The sequence below is a fragment of the Salvia hispanica genome, chromosome 5 (genome assembly GCF_029641045.1).
Source record: "Salvia hispanica isolate PSC_SH4W2 chromosome 5, Shi_PSC_v1, whole genome shotgun sequence".
Taxonomy (NCBI): Eukaryota; Viridiplantae; Streptophyta; class Magnoliopsida; order Lamiales; family Lamiaceae; genus Salvia; species Salvia hispanica.
Window position 1 is genome coordinate 3,197,694 of NC_142696.1, and position 19,604 is coordinate 3,217,297.

The 19,604-nt window shown below is 36.8% G+C and overlaps 3 protein-coding genes across 3 annotated transcripts; 1 reads left to right on the forward strand and 2 right to left on the reverse strand.

Annotated features, from left to right (window-relative positions):
* Window positions 1-1,309, reverse strand: LOC125190983 (NAC transcription factor 56-like). The gene is made up of 3 exons (XM_048088425.2): window positions 1,109-1,309; window positions 674-981; window positions 1-599 (listed from the first exon to the last, which is right to left on the reverse strand). Exons 1-3 carry the CDS (start codon window positions 1,290-1,292, stop codon window positions 261-263), a joined length of 831 nt encoding a protein of 276 aa, XP_047944382.1. The 5' UTR covers window positions 1,293-1,309; the 3' UTR covers window positions 1-260.
* Window positions 1,310-4,207: 2,898 nt separating this feature from the next.
* Window positions 4,208-5,114, reverse strand: LOC125190005 (putative 2' cyclic ADP-D-ribose synthase BdTIR). The gene is made up of 2 exons (XM_048087206.2): window positions 4,588-5,114; window positions 4,208-4,507 (listed from the first exon to the last, which is right to left on the reverse strand). The coding sequence occupies exons 1-2, from the start codon at window positions 5,070-5,072 to the stop codon at window positions 4,396-4,398; spliced, it is 597 nt and encodes a 198-aa protein (XP_047943163.1). The 5' UTR covers window positions 5,073-5,114; the 3' UTR covers window positions 4,208-4,395.
* A 9,575-nt stretch (window positions 5,115-14,689) lies between these two features.
* LOC125188700 (COP1-interacting protein 7-like) lies at window positions 14,690-19,139 on the forward strand. Its single transcript, XM_048085706.2, has 9 exons — window positions 14,690-14,957; window positions 15,049-15,225; window positions 15,552-15,670; window positions 15,866-15,915; window positions 15,996-16,045; window positions 16,128-16,280; window positions 16,587-16,810; window positions 16,907-18,531; window positions 18,609-19,139. The coding sequence occupies exons 1-9, from the start codon at window positions 14,899-14,901 to the stop codon at window positions 18,792-18,794; spliced, it is 2,643 nt and encodes an 880-aa protein (XP_047941663.1). The 5' UTR covers window positions 14,690-14,898; the 3' UTR covers window positions 18,795-19,139.
* The last annotated feature ends 465 nt before the right edge of the window (window positions 19,140-19,604 follow it).

Here is a 19,604-nt window from a genome sequence, read left to right on the forward strand (position 1 = left end):
AATTTGAATGAATGGATGGTTTAATTTAGAAACATTGGTAATTCGATGCCTTCAATTTGCAATTAAAGTGATAACACAAAATCTCACGGATCTTTTCAGATAACAATTTTATCACGCACTGAATGAATGTGATTCAAATTCAATGTTTCTAAAATATCAAGAGAAACAATAAATAATTACTATAACATAGTATAGTAATTTAACATGCCCAAAAAATGCTCATATACATAAACGTTACCGGAAATGAACATTGATTCGATTTATTGAAATCGTGAGGGGGGGAGTTGGTATGATTGCTGCAATGCGGCATCATCCTCATCAACGGAACTTTGTTGGAATATTGTTTGTGGATATTGCTGATTCAGCAGCGAAATATATGAAATATTTCGTGGATCACTCGAGCTGCTGCTAGCGTTGTTCAAGGTGTCGTCGTGCACTTGCCACTCCTTTGCTGGAAACATCATCGGGCTTCCATGGAAGAAATTCGAAAAATCAGAGGGTTTTTCCTGGACTGGTAGCGGTGAGTGCAGCATGCCGTCTTCCGCAGACGAAGCCGGCCCGTTCTTCTTAAAAATCCGGCATAGAACCCAATCATCCAGCTACATGTCACATTCACATTCAATTCATGACTTTATTATAATCAGTAATTCTATTTAATAATTTAATTACCCACCCGCGAAGAGGATTTTTTAGAGAGATTTATCCCCGGCGGTTTAGCGGCGGTGGAATTATCTCCGACGAGGCGGTATTCGTGCATGATCCAATTAGTTTTGACGCCCTTGGGCGGTTTGCCGCCGTAGAAAACCAAGGCCTTCTTCACGCCGATCTTCTGTGTGCCGTTATCGGTGAGGATCGGCTTGTCAGTGCCGGTGGCTTTCCAGTATCCTGACGTGGCCGCTCGATTCGGACGCTCGCCGTTGGGGTACTTTCTCTCTCTAGGGCTGAAGAAGTACCATTCCTGATCACCGAAGCTTGCTTTACCTGAAATATTAAACATAATCGATGAATTTGTATTTGAATTTGATTCGGAATGGATTGAATTGTGTGATGAACTGCTCGGATTCAGATACGAAATCGATGATCGGGGAGGAGAGGGAGGGGTTGTTACTTGGGAGTTCCCAGGGGTCATATTTGTAGAGATCGACCTCGGCGATGATCGCGGCGGGGAGAGGGGCGTCGGCGGCCTTCTTCTTGAGGTAGTAAACCAGGAGCTCTTCGTCGGTGGGGTGGAAGCGGAAGCCCGGTGGCATCTGCGGGTGGTGGTTGCCGCCGCTGGAGCTGGTGCCCTCCATGGATCGTAGAGTAAATTCAATTTTTGGGGGAAAATGGTTAATTTAAGTGTGAGAGGGAACCTGGGAGCGGGATTGGGTGGAGCTATGGAGCAGGTGCTTGGTGTAGATTGGCCACTGAGGAGTTGACACGTGTAGGTGGGGGGGGACCACATCTGTGGACATTTGATTCTTATTTCGGCGGTTATAGGCGGAGGCGGAGGCGTTGGCCGCGCCGCAATACTGCCGCGGTAGGAATGTTGTGGCGGTTTCATGTCTACATCTATGACGATAATCTCATTCCACAATAAGCAAATTTCTTTACACTAATTATTATTATTATTATTAAATTAATTTGTTTGAGTAGGTGTCATCTTTATTTGATTTTTTCTATTTCTATTGGAATACCATCTTTAAAAATTAATGAAACTTGGTTAATAAATATGGGAACTTGACCATCATGACAAACTATTGAATACGATACAAATGCTGATATGTAGATACACTGAATTCAACAAGTCGATATTATTAAATGAATGAACTTTTACATGCCATTATTAGATGATTATCAAAGCCATGTAGAAAGTTACTCGCTCCGTCCCTCTTTAACAGTCTCATTGACTTTTCTGTCATCTTTTTGTGAAAATGATAAAAAATACTTAAAGTGGAGAAATGGTACTCTATATTATTCTCTCTCTTACTTTACCATTTCTCCACTTTAAGTATTTTTTATCATTTTCACAAAAAGAGGACAGAAAAGTCAATGAGACTGTTAAAGCGGGACGGAGGGAGTATTACAACTTCTTAACCTTTTTTTATTTAAAATGAAACTTTAAGTGATCAATAAGAAGAAGAAGGGGGGCTACATGTATATATGGTCTACTCAAAATTAAACCATGCATTTATATAATTGCAAGAACATATTTAGGAAACATTTTTTAAAAATAATTTACATTGGTGAATATATTTATGTGTGAAAGAGATAATAGGCATTAGCCAAACAAATTGATGCTGTGTAGCTTTCGCATATGGGTTTGTTTGCTCTGATTTAGAATTGTGGTGAATGTATTTGTGCCCTAAAAGGGATATAGTCCAACATTTTCCTAATTTACTGTCCAACAAATCGCTCTTTTATGTCAAAACTGCATCTGCCATTGCCCTAAATTCTTAATCAAATTTCTCATTTTGTGATTAATTCCTAAATGCCAGATCACACACTTATCATCTACTTGCATAAATAACATGTATTCATTAAATAGATAATTATAACTATAGCAAAACAACAGAAAACCATAAATGTAAATGCGATTTTATGTTTGCTTTCGCTTTTATTTTCTATTCAAAATTATGTAAATGCAACTTTGTTTTCTAAATTATCCCACAAACGTTATGAAATTAATTTAAATTTAATTAAAGGATTGTTTATTGCGGATTGAGATGTTGTTTTATTTAATGTGTTGGTGAAAAAATTAATAAATAAATAAATAAAGAACGTGTTTAGGCCACTTCAAATTTCCAAATTAGGGCGATTCAGATTCCACTTTATTAATAGAAGCAATTTGATTGTTTTTCGGATTCATTCGATTTAGGGTGGAACCACCGGAATGTTGTGTCTCTACTTTTATTGATCTAAGGCAATTGGGGGAATTCTGTTAATTAATCTATATTAATTGAAGAGATTTAGAATTAATGATATATAGTTTGGGCTGAATTAATTACATTAGCTGAATTTTTATTATATGGGTCACGGGCCACGGCCTACCAATCCCACTCCTTTCTCACTCAAAAAATATGAATAAACATGATGAGTTAGAGTTTGTTTTTGTGTTAAATCTTATAAACTATACACTAATTCTCTCAGATGCTAACTAAATATCAAAATATTGTTAGTGTAATGAATCTTTTCGATGTAGCAAAATCATATTTGCAAATAATGAGAAAAATGTTAGAATGATTTTGCTCACTGAAGTTTATCAATTATATATATACAGTGTTAAGATATGGATGTTGAAGGTTTGAGATGGCTGATAGAGTTCTTTTAGTTGGAGTATTACATAAGAACTTTATTCATGTTTATCTTGTAGATTATTGCCATTTTATTAGGAGTCTTATTATGATTTATCTTTAGGATTTGATTTTGTTAGGAATTTTGGCTATTTAACTCCCTCAGTTGAGAGGGAATGAGTCCAAACAAGCACTCACTTTGTTGCGAGGTAGATGTTGGCATGGAATTTTAGGAGATACTATTGTTATGTGTGTTAAAATATATATTAATGTGAGGAAATTTTTTTACCAACATTTAAATAGTACTCCACTGATTGAGTCAGACTACCAATCCAAGGAGATTTAAATTGGCCTCATCTTAAGAGTCCTGTCTAAATAAATCAGAACAATTTGATTAAAGTTTTTAAGAAATATTAATCAATAACACCATCGTGGTTATTAATAATGAATTACCATTCAAATTCAGATTACATGTATAATATATATATGATGAAGTCAACATAGATTTCCTTTTATGCATGACATGCTTCAATCTTAAAGAGTCGTTTTCTATATTCGATCGAAATTTATCAAGACTTTTCCTATGTACTAATAGTACGAGAGACCAACTATATGTTAATCGGTGACTTAGTTACGTATATTGAAAAGAACATGTTTATTAATGTTACTACCAAGATATGTAGTGATTTCAGAAGAATTAAAAATAGAAGAGAAATGTAATGACCCAATTATCTTTGTCATCCAACATTAAAATCTTATCTCTCTCACTTATTTGAAAGTTGTTACATCCCATGACACGTAGTGCTACTAATTAAGAGTATAAGGGTTTGGAATTTTGGATCATGGTCGCAATTGAACAATTGGTATTACAAGAAGTGAAATTTCAATACAAATAATCAATGAATCACAAACACAAAATGATTACAACTTACTGCATTTACAGTCAACTTTATTTGCAGAAAAAATGAACAATGAACGAATGTGTTAGGAAGCCCTCCAAATAAACCTCATTAAAAAAGAGGCAATATGAAGGACTCGTTGCTCCTCACAAAGAATTTAATTAAAGAATTCAAATTATTAATTTCACCAGCACCATTAATCTTTTCAAATCACCCAAGATTAATTAGTTCAATTCAAGTTTTTTTTTCTGCCTCTTAATTTCCTCCTCTTCCTCCAATTCGATCAAGTTCTCGATCACCACATCCGTCGCCTGAGCAAAAAACTCCGGCCAATCCCTGCACATATATATTTAAATGTTTTCCAATTAATATGCAGTCGACGATCCTAACAATAAAAAATATTGGAGTGCACTTACCCTCGCAAGGTGTCAAAAGTTAACCCGACGGTGTTTTTGGCCTCCTCGAGGGCGGCGCGGAAGCGCATTATTTCCTCGGGCGGGAGGGAGCCGTCGTCCTTGACGCGGAGCTCGGAGGGCTTGACGTCGCAGAAGACGGGGATGATCCGCTTGCCGAGCTGGGTCATGAGGCTGAGCTCGTGGAGGCAGAAGTAGGAGTCGCAGTACATGGGCGAGAAGACGGCGATCCCGAGCTTGCACTCCCGGATGGCGGCGTCGATGTGGTCGAAGAGGCGGTCCCCGGGCTTCATGTTCTTGCTGTCCAGGAAGGGGCGGAGGCCGATGCTGCGGAGGTGGTGGTACAGCAGCCCCGCCACGTTGCGCTTCGTGTCCACGCCGCGGTGGTTGATGAACACGTCGCACGGTGGGGCCCGCTGCTGCCGGAGGACCCGGTGCCGGCTGTGGTGGCCGATGCTGCTCATCAGGGCGGAGGCTGGACGTTGCATGTTTGGAAAATTGGGGTTTTGTAGTTTAGCTGTTTTTTTTTGTGTGTGAGTAATGAAAAGGGATATGAGATGTTGTAGTGAATTAATTGTGGGGTATTGATTGATGAGGTTTATATAGATAGGGGGTGGCATTGATTTGTATTGGTGGTTTGATTTTGAATGGGAGAAAAATGTGGAGAAAAATGTCTACTAATCCGAATATTGGACTGTTTGATTGAAAAATAGGTAGTGGGTTCGAGATTTTGACAAGAGGAAAAAAAGAGTAAAAGGGTTGAACGAATTGACTCTTTTAGGCTGGTCTTTATGGTTTAGCTTTACCAAGGATGTGTAATCCTTCAAATACGCTTATTCCATTTTTTATTCATTTTCATTAAGGGAAAACAATTTAAAGTGTGCTTATTTATTTTCAATTTGGAACTATTGAAAAGCGTCCTAAAATACTAGTGGTACTATTATTTTCGTGCTATTCAAAACAAACTAAATGGATTTTATATTTAGTTCTTTTATGAAGTAAGAATATCACGTATACCGTATAATACGCTTCATACAAGTTCTTGGGTGAACGATTTTGAAATTTATCCTGACGAAAAATGCCCGATCAGATTATTTTTTTCATTTAGCTCATAAAAAATTTAAACAAAAAATTAGTATAAATTTATTAAGTTTTTTAGTACTACTATAAGTTTTACCTTAAAACTAACTATCTCTTAAATCGTATACAGAGTACTATTATATATGTAGAGAACTGATATGTCGTCTATCACTGTTAACATTTTTCGTAAACACTGCTTATTTTTATTGAATCAATGATTTTCGGTGTCAATTTTTGCTATAGTTGGAATCGTGATAGCAGTTGCGATTCTCCTTGTCGAAAAAACGATTAACCGCTAATTCAGTTATAGATCGGATCGATTGTTTCGATCAACATTAACATTAATGACATATTCGGTATGTTAACCCCCCCACCCACATATCATATAAATTGCGGCTATGATCAACAAATTTCCAAATTAAATAAAGATCAAAAGCTGAATATGACATGTTCTCCTTTTAACTTTACGAAACGAAATCAATTGATAGAATTGGGTAATTTTAAAGTGTAGATGATCATATTCACAATTTCTTTGTTATAAGAGAAAAATAAAGTAAAAATTACTAAATAATCTAATATATAGTTACCGACTTACCGTACATATTCACAAAATGCTTAATTAGGAAAGCGATATACTGAACTAGAATTTGGGCAAAACAAAAGACGGTCTAGTTTTTTGTCACAATAAAACAAAATAATTAAGAGAACTAAAATTCACACAAGGAATACGAGAAAGAGACGGTAGTACAGCTCCAAATGTAATAGATTTTCAAAGTAATTTCGCCTTCAAAGAATAAAATATTTAGTAGTATTAAAATGTGCAGTTGACTGTTTCCAATATGAAGATCGTCGTTGGCTTCTATTCAGAGATTCATGGAAATGCGATTTCCTAATTAGGTTTGAACTAAACCCCATCGGACAAAGACTTCTAAAATGTTTGCTTGTCAAATAAATCAAGAACACAAGAATTTTATAAGGTTCGATTTGTCGGGAAAGAAAATATAAAAATTTTGGTGATCATGCAATTTTTAATTCATTAATTATTCATTATTAGAGATTCATGAGTATTTTAATTAGAGTTTAGTAACTGAAGTAATTAATACAATTAAATTTATCAATTCCGAGTTAAAGAATTGATTCATCCATGTATGCATAAAATAGGCAAATTTTGCCGATGAATTTTGTATTATATTAATACAACTATACATATGTATATAGCTACTTTTCTAGTTTGAAATTCAACTTAATTTGAGGAAAATAAAGGACAATGTAATTTTGTAGGAAAATGTAGGAGGACTTGAGAGGTCAATCGTATGAATATAATATAGTCGCTCTCGCACGAACAACTCAAGTTACTTTCACTTGTGAATTGTGATTAATCCAATCAGTCATTTTCTTTAACCCCACACTTGTTTGTCTTTTAAATTCTACCACATTAATTCGTTCTTCAAGTTGCATATTGTAAAGCAATATTGGTCTTAATTCTTAATTGTGGGCCAACTCACAATTACAGCAAAAGCTCCAAATTCAAATATACGAGAGTTAATTATGGTAGGAAATTTTGATTCATTTATTTCATTTACTTTTTCAAAATAATATCTTGAAATGTGGTTGATAGCTAAAATCAAAACTCCATTAATTTCACATATAGCTAGAATAGACACTGAATTTCACTGTGATACCGATCTTGAAAAACTCAATAGTTTCAAACTCTCATATCACTTGCTAGAACATACATTTGTTATATGCATGTATACACCCACCTCCCTCATTGGTAGTCCATTTTGATTTCGACACGTGTTTTAAAAATATAAAAAAAAGTGTGTTAAAAAGTTAGTGGAACGTGAGTACTAAATTTATATGAAGTGGAGTATTATTTTATAATAAAATGTGAATATAATGAGTTACTGGAATGTAGAGCCTACTTATTATTTATGGCAAAAAAAGTAAATGTGAATAATTAATGGGTGATGAACGAAAATAACAAAAGTTGACAATTAATGAATGGGGTGCATGGGGAAGGAGGGAGTATCTAATAGCATGGAATCAAGTAACTAGTTCACCCGTTAATATATTTTTTTCAATGTGATATACTCCATAGTATAGTACTTTGTCCGTCCACCATTAGAAGTTTCATTTGAGTCCGACATAGATTTTAAAAATATGGAGAAAAGTAAAAGGAAAAAGGTAGTGGAAAGTGATACCCATTTTGTATACTCCCTCCGTCCCACAAGTATGCATTCTTTTCTTTTAGTCCGTCCCATAAAAGTATGCACTCTTTCCTTTAATTACATATAATTCTTTTGATCTCTCTTTTATTTTACTAATTGTGCATTAAAACTCCTGCCTAATCAAAAGTGTATAAGTGACTAGAATAGGTTAGTGGAGAGTGAGATCTACCTACCATTTATTGGTGAAAGTGACGTTGTAATAGTAATATACTACTAAAGTTTTGTGGACGTATAGATTTAGATAAATATTATCTCCGACACTTGGCCAATAAATAGATAGTCGATCACTTTCAAATTATCAGATGGATTATAGTAGTAATACGATTGTTATAAAGTGTTAAAAGGTGGCAGTCAAATGCGTTTATGTACGGTTAATTAAACATATAGTAGTAAGAATTTAAAGAGAAATTATAGACTATGACATGAATTCAAGATTCAGTAACATGCTTTCGACCGTACGATTAAGACATACGCGGATATAAAGTTATAAACTTCAACCAATTAAGTCGTTTTTATCTCTCGTCTTTAGTGGTCTTATTCTCTGTTTTTCATTCCATTTGTAATTATCACTTATTCAAAATTTTCCTTGTCTGTTCTCCACGGTTTATTATGTTTGTAAAAGTTAAGTTCCCACTTCCATTGCCAAGCCTAAAATAATGAAGAACAAAAAGGAAAGAAATTTCCCATTTTGAATTTTCGTCACGCTGAGTAGACTGCATCAATATTGATCTGGTCCTCGTAGATTTTATTAATGCTGCACAAGATAAAATTGTGTTTGGGGATAATTTTCTTGTTATAATTTGTCGTCTAATCAGCCGTGAAATACATAAACTATTGAACATAAAAAGTGATGTATTGGATAGCTAGGAATTAGGATCGTTCTCGTTAATTTACATAGATTTTTACATTATTCCATGAAGTTTATTTGGTGGTAGCATTGGAATTTGGACCAATTCAGCTGTTCTTAGCCGCCCACAACATTCAATTCATTTATTTGAATGTAAAACGTGCATGAAATCCAAACTCAAGATACTTAACTCATAAACTCAATATAAATCTTCTATTTATAAACTCTACCACAGTTTCCAATTACTAATTATGTACATCTATATTTACACAAGAGGTATGGAAATATAAACTCTCCTGGAGCCTTTTATTTGTTTGATTTGATTAATATATACTTCTACCCAATGAATTATTATCGTGACTCAGGAACAAGGATACAATTGTACCCAAAGACTAACGTTTTAACTTTTAATGTTGAATTTAGGAGTACTTTCAATATTAATCGGGCCAATCCATTCGGGTTTTAGCTAACTCGCTTGGATTGTTGGGCTATTCAAGTATAAGCCATTGTGGTTATAATTTTTTGAATTATAAACTTTCAATCCTAAACCAAAACTTTCGAGCTTTGGGCTAACCCGTAACCCGTCGTGCCAATTGAACTCGAAAATAATTTATTTTTTGTAACTAACATATATTTATTGATTATTTTATATTTTTGTATTAAACAATTACATATTAAAATAAGTGTTATTTCAACTCGAAAAGAGAGAGGAAAATACTTATATTTGTTGTTTTTAAAATAATTATCATTTTAAAAAAAAAATTATATGGTAAGTGTAAAAATAAAATAGAATAAACATTAAATAATGAATCAAAATATTTTTAAGTAGATTTGGAAAATAATTATTAGACTAATTTTTAAAATTTTGGAAAAATTAAATAATGAAAATTATCTCATTCCGGGCCAACCCTATGGGCTTGGCCGCTTGGGTTAATTTTGGTCCAACCCTATCGGGTTGGGGCGTTTAAGGTTATTCGGATTGTGATTTTTGGATTATAAACTTTGCAATTCTAACCCTACAAAATTGTTGGACTATTTGACTCAATCCGTAAGTTTCGAATTGAACTGACATTCCTATTATATAATTGTAGTTGGTCTGGTGGTGAAAGTTTGATTTTTCTTCGGGCAGCTTTATAAGCGTCGCATATTTTATGTTTTAATTTGTGTACTAACTCTTTAGTAGTAATTTGATTTATGGCTATATTATTTATATGTATATTATTTTTATCTCGATGATATTCTTAATTTATATGTATTTAATTTGATAATTATATTCTGCTTAGTAGTCATTATATCTTTTATCTTAATTATATGCCTAATTCTTTGGTAGTTTTTTTTGTTTTGATTGGTATTTATTTTATTTTATTTATCTTTTTTATATTCCTTATATTTTGATAATTATATTCGTAATGCTTTATAGTAGCCATTTTATTGTTTTGAATTTGTGGTTATATTATAATCATTTTTTACACACGAACTGTTAGTATTTTATATTTAAAAATGTGTTACTTTAAAATTGACAATGTTGTTAGATAATATCTTTAACTTTATGTTATGCAATTATTTGTTATATAACTCAGTACCCCAAATCTTCCTAGATATAAGCTAAGAGCGTCTCCAATGGCGGATGTCGCGGTAGGACGTCGCTGACGTCCGCCGTAGTGAACGGGAAGGGCGCCCGCGCCCGTCTCATATGTCCGTCCCATGGCCTCGCTCGTCACCCTCACGTCCGACCGGACGTCCGCCACTGTGGCGACGGTCGGACGTCCGAGTTTTTAAATATTTTTTATTTTATTTTATTTTTAAAAAAAAACTCTATAAATAGGACTAATTGAACTTCATTTCATTCACACCACTTGTGTTGACAAGTTTCTCTCTCTAAATCTACAAATTTCATTTCTACTACAATGGAGTACAATAGGAACTCCCCCACCACGAGCGGAGGAAACACACTCACGATTCCCACCGGAACGGAGGGAAACTTTGCGGGGATGAATCCCCAAATGTTCTACAATATGTACCAGTGGATGAGTCAGATGGGTGGGATGATGCCAGGGGCAGCGGGGATGGGCGGTATGCCGCCAAATATGGCGGGGATGGGTGGGATGATGCCAGGGGCAGCGGGGATGGGCGGTATGCCACCAAATAGGGCGGGAGTGGATGGGATGATGCCCGGGGCAGTGAGGATGGGCGGTACGCCGCCAAATATGGCGGTGGGTGGGTCGATGCAGCACAGGAGCCCGAGGACGCCTAGGGAATCTGTCTATCGCCCATATATAGATATATAGATTTGTTGGTCGATGATTCCCCTGGTACTGTTTCGGAGACTCAGTACGCCGGCATCGAGACTTTCTCTTTTGAGGAGCTGAGAGCGGAGTTGGGGCTATCGCCAATCCATGAGACTCCCGATGAGGCGGAGCCTGCTGCAAGAGGCAGGAGCAAAGGCAAGGGCAAGGCCAGAGGCGGGGTAGGGGCAAGGGCAAAGTCCCGAGCTCTTCCTCGCACACGGGAGCAGAGGAGGAGGAGGGTGAGGATGAGCCAGAGGGAGGACGATCTGGACCGTGTGGGAAAATGCCGCGCTTGCGAAGGCCTGGATCGGTGTAGTAGAGGATCCCTATGTCGGGCCGAATCAGTATGTTGACCGATTGTGGCTTCGCATTAGTGAGGCCTACCTCATATGCAAACCGTCTGGGGCGAAGCCTCGCACTTCCGAGCAATGCCGGAAACAGTGGCTTCGGTTGAGGCCTAAGCTCAGTCGTTTTGCCGCCCTCTACCAAAACAACATGCGCATGGCAACCAGCGGCATGTCTGAGGATGATGTGAAGAAATGAGTCATGGCTCAGTACCCCGACAAAGAATTGAAGTTCAAAGAGTTTGACCAATGGGAGGCCTTTCTCGTGGTCAGGGAATCGCAAAAGTTTTGTGCGGGTGTCGACTCGAGTTGGAAGCGGACGAAGATCAACTCTTCCTGTGAGTACAGCAGCAGTGCCGGTTCGCACGAGCTCCCCGAAGCCGGGGAAGTGGCCCTGCTATCACGATCAGACTCTCGCCGTCGTCGTCGCCCGATGGGGCAAAAGGCTGCGCAGCGGATGGCAAGGGGAAGCGGCAGCGGCAGCGGGTCCTGCGAGGTCGAATCGGAGGCCCCAGAAGGCCCAGTTAACGACCGTCTCGCCCGCGCGCAGCTAACGAAGACCCTGATGCAGAGCACGAGTAAGTGGTTTAGCACTCACGATCCTGTGTACAAAAGGTTGTGCAAGGATGTGGTCGATGCATGTCGGTGCGATTTAGGAATGCCACCCATTGATGATTATGGCGTCGAGATTGGGGGCGGGGACGTCGGAGGCGGCAGCGGTACGGGCGACGGGGACGAGGACGAGGAGGAGTGAGAGCCGAGGGTTGCATTTCTCGACTTTTTATGATTATGTAATTTTTAGGTATTATGTAATTTTTTTTAATTGTGTAATTTTTTTAAGTATTATGTAATTTTTTTAACGAAGTATTCGAATTTTCCCGTATTCCATGTTGACATTTTAATTCCGTAAATTTTAAGTCCGTAAATTGAATAATTGCGGGAAGTCCTAGTGGGAGTGCATGGGAAGTCCTAATGATGTGGCAGTAAAATGGGAAGGGCTAGTGATGACGTGGCAGGAAGTTTTTGTGAGAAGTTCTAGTGGAAGGGGCGCCACCGGAGACGCTCTAATTTTGATGAGTGGTGACTTATTGCTGTAAATATTGACGAGATATACTATCTATATCTTTATAGTAAAAAATGGAATTTCAAAAGTTGTCAAGTATACTTGTAACACAAACTTCAGTAACATCTGAAAAGAAGTGATGATTGAACAATGAACTTATATCCCTCTTTATTTTGGTTCCTCTCTTCCTTTCCAAGCAAGTAAAAAATGTAGTTGTAAAATATTATTGATGTCAAACTTGTTGCCTTTTTTTCTCTTCAATTTTTCCATCAGTGAAAAATGCCATAAGAATGGGGGAAGAGTTTCAATGAAAATTAGCTAGTGGAAACGATGAGGCAATTTTCTCGCAATCTAATAATACTCCATGTATAGTGCATTTTACGCAACATTCAAATACATCGACTAAATCGTAGTCTCACCAATTTTCTGAATGATTAAATTAATAAAATTGCTAGGTTGACCGTTTCCTTCATGCTTTTTGTTTTAATTAAGAAGCTACTATCCATTTCTTGTTTTTTTATTGTAAATTTTAAAAAGAATATTGAAAAACCATGTGCAAGCTGGAATCAACATTGTGTAGGCCACGACGGTGCAATAAGACAAGCTTTCGTTTAATAAAATGCCCACTCTCTAAACTTTTTTCATTAATATTAATAATTTAAAATTGATACTGTATAATCAGTACACTTATTTTGTTGGGTTGGCTCTAAATTTCAATTTTTGAGAAAAGATAAATGATATTGAAATATTAACGTAACATTATTATCTATTAATTACTTACTATAATTAAAAAAAAAAAGAGGACTTTTCATATTCCAAATCTAGAATGTAGAATCACTCTCTTCATGTTTGATTAATGAAATGCTGATCTCTATTTTTAAAAAAAACCTAATCACTCTTTTATTGAATGTGTGATGTTTTCCAAAACCATAAAAAGAACAATATTTTCCCAAAAACAAGATCGATCATGATGGTCTAACCAAAATTAGCCTTCACTTCTAACTACCATTTAGCTGTTTATAATTAATTAATTATACCGAACAACACTATAACAAATTTCGTATTAATTAATTTCGTTAATGTACAAACAAGTTGCTTTGTGAACTACCTCCTGTTCCAAACTAAATCGAAAATCGAAAATGAAAATAGAAACAATGTCCAAATCATATCTTAAAAAGAATTAAAAGAGGGACATAAAGTCAAAAAACTATGATTTCCAAAAATATTAAATGTCATATCAATAATGACAAGCCAACCAACTTGTTTAAGTAGGAAAGAAAATATCCAGCAAATTTATTCGGCAACTTAGTAAATTTAATTTTCACGGCCTCATGATAAATAATGAAATCATATTTTTCAAAGATGTATTAACAAAATGAATAAGTGTAGTACATTCATTGAATCATTAATCATGGTTTAGAAACATTTAGACTATTCAAAATGGTGAAACTATAAAAGAATAATACTAGTAATAAGTACTTATTAAAAGAAAGAAGATACCAAACCTATACGCTTGACCCATAGTATTATTTAATTGCTATAATTATTTTTAAATTCCACTACTAATCATGTCATCTTTCATGCTATGTACGTACCACCTAATTATAACCCTATTGGACAACTGGTTAATGATCAGATATTATAATATCCACAGATAAATTGAATATTTTTGTATCCATTACCAATTTATGATCAATGTTCTAAAAAGAGAACAATTTTAACTCAAGTAAACAATACTCCCTCCGTCCTAGTCTCCTAGATAATTTGAGACACTTTATCCAGCATGGGTTTTAAGAAATCTAATAGAAAATAAATTTAAAAAGTTGGTGGGATATGGGTCCTACTTTTAAAGTATTAATTTTATAATAAAATATGAGTAGGAATAAGTTACTGGAATATGAGGTCCACTATCAAAAATAGTAAAAGTGAAGTGAGACAAATTATATGGGACGGACGAAAATGGAATATTGGGACGAATTATCTGGGACGGAGGGAGTAATTATGTAATTACGGAGTATTGTTTTTATTTTATTTTATTTTCCTATTGTAGAAAATGCACTTATATATACAAATTTAGTAAAAATATTTTGGAAGTGGGCAAAGAATAAATATTTGAGCAGTAATTGCAAAATAATGGAGGGAAGGTGGGGACATATGCTTGTGGGCCCAACTTCCAAATATCACCTAATCTACTCACAGAAAATTTTCCATTCACTCAACCATCTTTTATTCTCTCTCTCTCTCACACACACACACACACACACACACACACACACACACACACAAGAGTTCTCACACTTTGGCATGTGCACTGCTCCATCACTTCTTGCTGGATCTCTCTAATGTCCAGTTAAGATTTCAAAAAAAGATTTTTGAATGTCACGTTCAAGAACATGAGCTTGCAGTTCAATACACCCCAACTTTAGAGCTCAATCTCTCTCTCTCCTCACTCTGTGGGAGCATGGATTCCAACACCATCCTCGATCATGCTCTCTTCCAACTAACCCCAACAAGAACAAGGTAAAATTCTCTCACTCTCTACTCAATTCTGGCCAATTAGATGTTACTAATTAGAAATTCGGTTGTGTGGGTTCGTTGGATTGGAAAAAAGATGCGATCTTGTTGTGTTTTCCGGGAAGAAGAGCGAGAAATTGGCATCTGGGCTTTTGGAACCCTTCGTTGCTCACTTGAAATATGCGAAGGATCAGATTCCAAAAGGGGGTTATTCGATAACTCTTCGCCCCCCACGCGATGATGCCTCGTGGTTCACTAAGGCCACGTTTCAAAGGTAATTTTGTACTAATAATTGAGCTTAGAAATGTATTTGGATTAGCATTTTGGTGTGAAATTGATGAGAATTGTAGCATTATTGACACACTTATTTCTTCCATATTGCTTGATCCGTGTACTGTTTTGCTGTGGAATCTTTATGAACTTGTCTTGGCGATTAGATATACAATTACTGATAATCTTGGAGGTATATCCATATAAGAGTGTGCCGTTGAGAGAGAATAAATATTTGGATATACATTGTACGTTGGTGAAGTTTTAAATTTACAGCTATGGATCAAAGATGATGTTTTTCTCATTATTTTTACCAATTTGTAACTGCAGATTTGTACGTTTTGTGAGCACGCCCGAGATTCTTGAGAGAATTGTACATATAGAGCGAGAAATTTTGCAGATTGATAGTTCAACTCAATCTAATGAAAATCCTACGGCGGACGAGGAAGGTATATAGGCATACCCTATTAATGAGAATGTCATATGTAGTAGGGACATATATAGTGGATTTTGTCTCTTAGACTATACTTGGTAGTATATGATTTATCTCTCCAGTTAACATACATGATATATTGAAAATGTTGATAAGTTTAGAGTATGTAAATCAACTCCTAGTTTACTTATCAAACACATTGTGTTATTAGGGAACATATCAGCAGATGGAAACCTGAAGAAATCAACTAATTCTTCTAAGGTATTTAAACTTAAACTTAGAGGTAGATGTTCATTTTTAAAGTGTTCACCCAACTCAATTTGTTTATCGTGGCTGTTTAGTTATCCTCCGAAGAAGAAGATCATGGGGCTGAACTGAGAGAACACTCTAGGTAGTTGATTCTCACTCATGAAACTCTGTGGATTACACTTGTAGCTCCAGAAACTAAGTCGTTTACTTGTTCTTCTGAGAAGGGCTCGTCTTCAACGTCTTATGGATACTCGAAAAGCATTACTTCTGAAAGAGCAAGCCATGGCTTATGTCCGTGCAGTTGTGGCTGGATATGAAATGGAGGACATTGATGATCTTATATGCTTTGCTGATACATTTGGAGCCTCACGGCTAAGGTAACAACTGCTACTTCTTCCCTGTTTCTGCATTAGTAAGCAATGAACAAACATTATCTCACCTTTGCTTAATTATTTGATTCGGTATGCCCAGAATCTTCATACATCATTTAGTGAGGTAGCCATAAGTAACAACTGATACAATGTTGATTGGGTCATGCAATGTTAATGTCGTATCAACCTTTCCAGTTATAATTGATAGAATTTAAGTGGGGAAAACAACTAGTGCTACTATTTTCTAGTACTAATTTTAATGGCTTCATAAAGATCTTTCTGTACCTTAGTAATCAATTTATTCTCTTGTAGGGAGGCATGCACCGATTTCAAGGAGCTATACAATAGGAAACATTCAGATGATCGATGGATGGATGAATTAGCAGCAGTGCAAGCATCAGCTATGACTGACCTCCCATATCTGGCAACGTCTGGAGTTATGCTCACAGGTGAAAATTTCCAGGGCAATGGATTCTCTGTGCCACTTGAGAGAACCGGCTCCTCCGACCCTCTATCTGACACAGATAAGAGCAAAGGTATGTTTTGCATTGCTGTGAGGATGTTGGGTCTGGGGTATGACTCCTCGTGCATAGAGTTTAGCGCATCTAATCTATGAGTTTGCTCGGTTGCAGAAAATGGTTCTACTGGACAGAATATGCAACATGTGCCATGGATGAATCAGATTCCTCCATATATGTACAACTTTCAAGGCCCAATGCAGCAAATGCCAGCGTACCAAGGTTATCCTTACCCAGGCATGCCGCAATATTATCCAGGGAATATGGGATGGCCATCTCCAGGTGGCCCTAATTCAATGAAGAATCATAGATCATCTCGGAGGAAGGAGAAATCTTTTAATGCAAATGATGCAGATAACTCTGAGGAAGATGAAAGTACTGCTTCTGGTGATTCAGATGCTGGGACTGACTCAAATGAGGAACAAGAACAAGATAAGAAGCCTTCGTCAAGGGGGCTGAAGCAGGGGAAGAAGAACAAGAAGAAATCTTCCAAAACGGTTGTTATCCGTAACATAAACTACATAACTTCCCAGAGGCGCAATGGAGAAGATAATGAGTACTCTGAAGAGTCTTCGGGAGAAGCACTGTCACTTGATGATGTCTCCATCAGAAAAGGGGTTGATGATGCAATTGCATCGCTAGAGAAACATGCCCACCCTAAAGCACGTAAAAGCAGAGGAAAACACGAACTTGAGAACGATGCTGATGTTTCTGAAGGAGGGAAGTCTGCTGATCCTTGGGGTGCTTTTCAGAATCTTCTCCTTAGTAATGAAGACTCGAAGCCCAGTGAAACAATGAATCATCACGCTAGAGATCCCATGGATGAACAATTTATGATGAACAGTTCCAATGGTGGTGGTCTTTCACACAACACTAGCGATTCATTTCACTTGGAATCTGAGAAAGTAAAGAGACAGCCTTCAACTAGTGATGATTCTGTTCTTGTGATTCATAGAGAGGGAAAGAATGGTGGCAACACTCACACTATGGATTTTGCAAATGGTGAAGAAATGCGAACGGCTATGAAGAAAACTGTTTCTGAAAATGAGAATGCATTGTTTACACAACAATCCAGAGGATCAGGAACCACACTGGGAGCTTTACAAGACTTCTCCTCAGAATCAACCACTATTAGGAACAGAAGAGAGGAAGACTGGTTCATTGTCAACTCACAAACACAAAGGCAATCAGAATTTGTCAATCATGACTCCCTCTCCTACGCAAGCGACATGGTCAAGAAAGAAGCAGAGAGAGGAGCTTCTGTGGTTGATGATTCCTTCATCATAGAGTCAAGATCAAGAGTTGACGATCAGTATGTCTCTAACTGGAGAACAGACATCATCATGGATGGTGAGATGGACATCACCCCCCAGATAGAAAACGGAAATCCAGCCATTTCTAGCTCTGCTGAGCCTGATGATCTCTGTATGATGCTTGTAAGGGAGTCACAAGAATCTGGTGCATCCTGGACACCGGACATGGATTATGAAGTCGAAATATCTTACAACGAAGCTGATAAAAAATCTTCCCTTGCCAAGCTGAATGGTGAAGCTGCAGAGGAAGTTGTTGCCAATGGTAAACAAGCCAATGGCAAGAAAAATGCAGGTCCGACAGCTAAGATTCCCGGGAGATCTCGTGTTTTGGGGGGATCTCCCGCTGGAAAACCAGATCCTTATTCCAAAACTAAGAAGATATCTTCAGCAAGTAGGCTACTGACTCAAAAGAGCAAGCTGCAGAGGGTATAGTCATTACATATTTGCATAAAGATCAACTTCTTTATCCTACTTTTTTGCCTGATGCTTATGATCTCATACAGGAAGAAGAGGAGCGCAAGAGATTGGAAGATGCGGTGATCCAACGCCAGAAGAGAATCGCTGAAAGGTCAGCTATCAGTGGTTCGTCTTCTGCAGCATCCAAGAAACCTCCTGTTGGAAGCAAATCAGCTCCTCCTAAGCTCGACAGGATCAGATCTTCGTGTGCAGCCCGTGCTCCAAAAAGTTAAGTCAGCCTAAAACTCACCGCAATCTGATTCTGCGATCATCGTGAAGACCTACATATGAAAATACAATCTATCTGAGCAAAGCGGAGTAGACTTTTTCCGGGTTGGAGAGCTGTGCTTGATCATTGTGGCTTCCACTCTGGTTGAGCTTCGCTGTTGTTGTATAGCCTTGGTTCTTTGCATATGCCATTTTTTGAGATCGTATATTCAATTTATTTATTTTCCTTTTAGTGTGTATCTGCAATAAATAAATGGATTATATACGTGTGTCACCACACACTGAAGTTGACTGCTGGAGATTTCAAACTTATTCTGAGGTTTGTTTATATACATACTCGTTCAAATACAGTTTCCATATGTCATGTATTTATTGGAATATTGGTGATTTTTTTTCCTATTTTTGTTTGAGTGTCAAAAACTCTGAATATTTCAAAGCTTGGATTCTTCCACCTTTGTAGTTTTTAGAAATCTTGACTTTCTTATTCAATTAAGTTTAAAATTTGTTGGTTCTTTAACTTACAAAATTAAAGTACTTTCATTCGAAGTATGTTCAAACTTGATTTTTATACTTAGGAAATTTCAATAAATTTACATAGCAATTCAATACTCCCTCCGTCCATGAATAAGAGTCCGGTTTTTCCATTTTAATCCGTTCGCGAATAGGAATCTCTGTTCATTTTTACTATAAATGGTATTAAGGTCTCACGTTCCACTAACTCATTTCACTCACATTTCATTTAAAACTAATATACGCAAGTGGGATTCACTAACTTTTTTCCGTTCACTCCGGTGTCGCCAAGAAATGCGACTCCT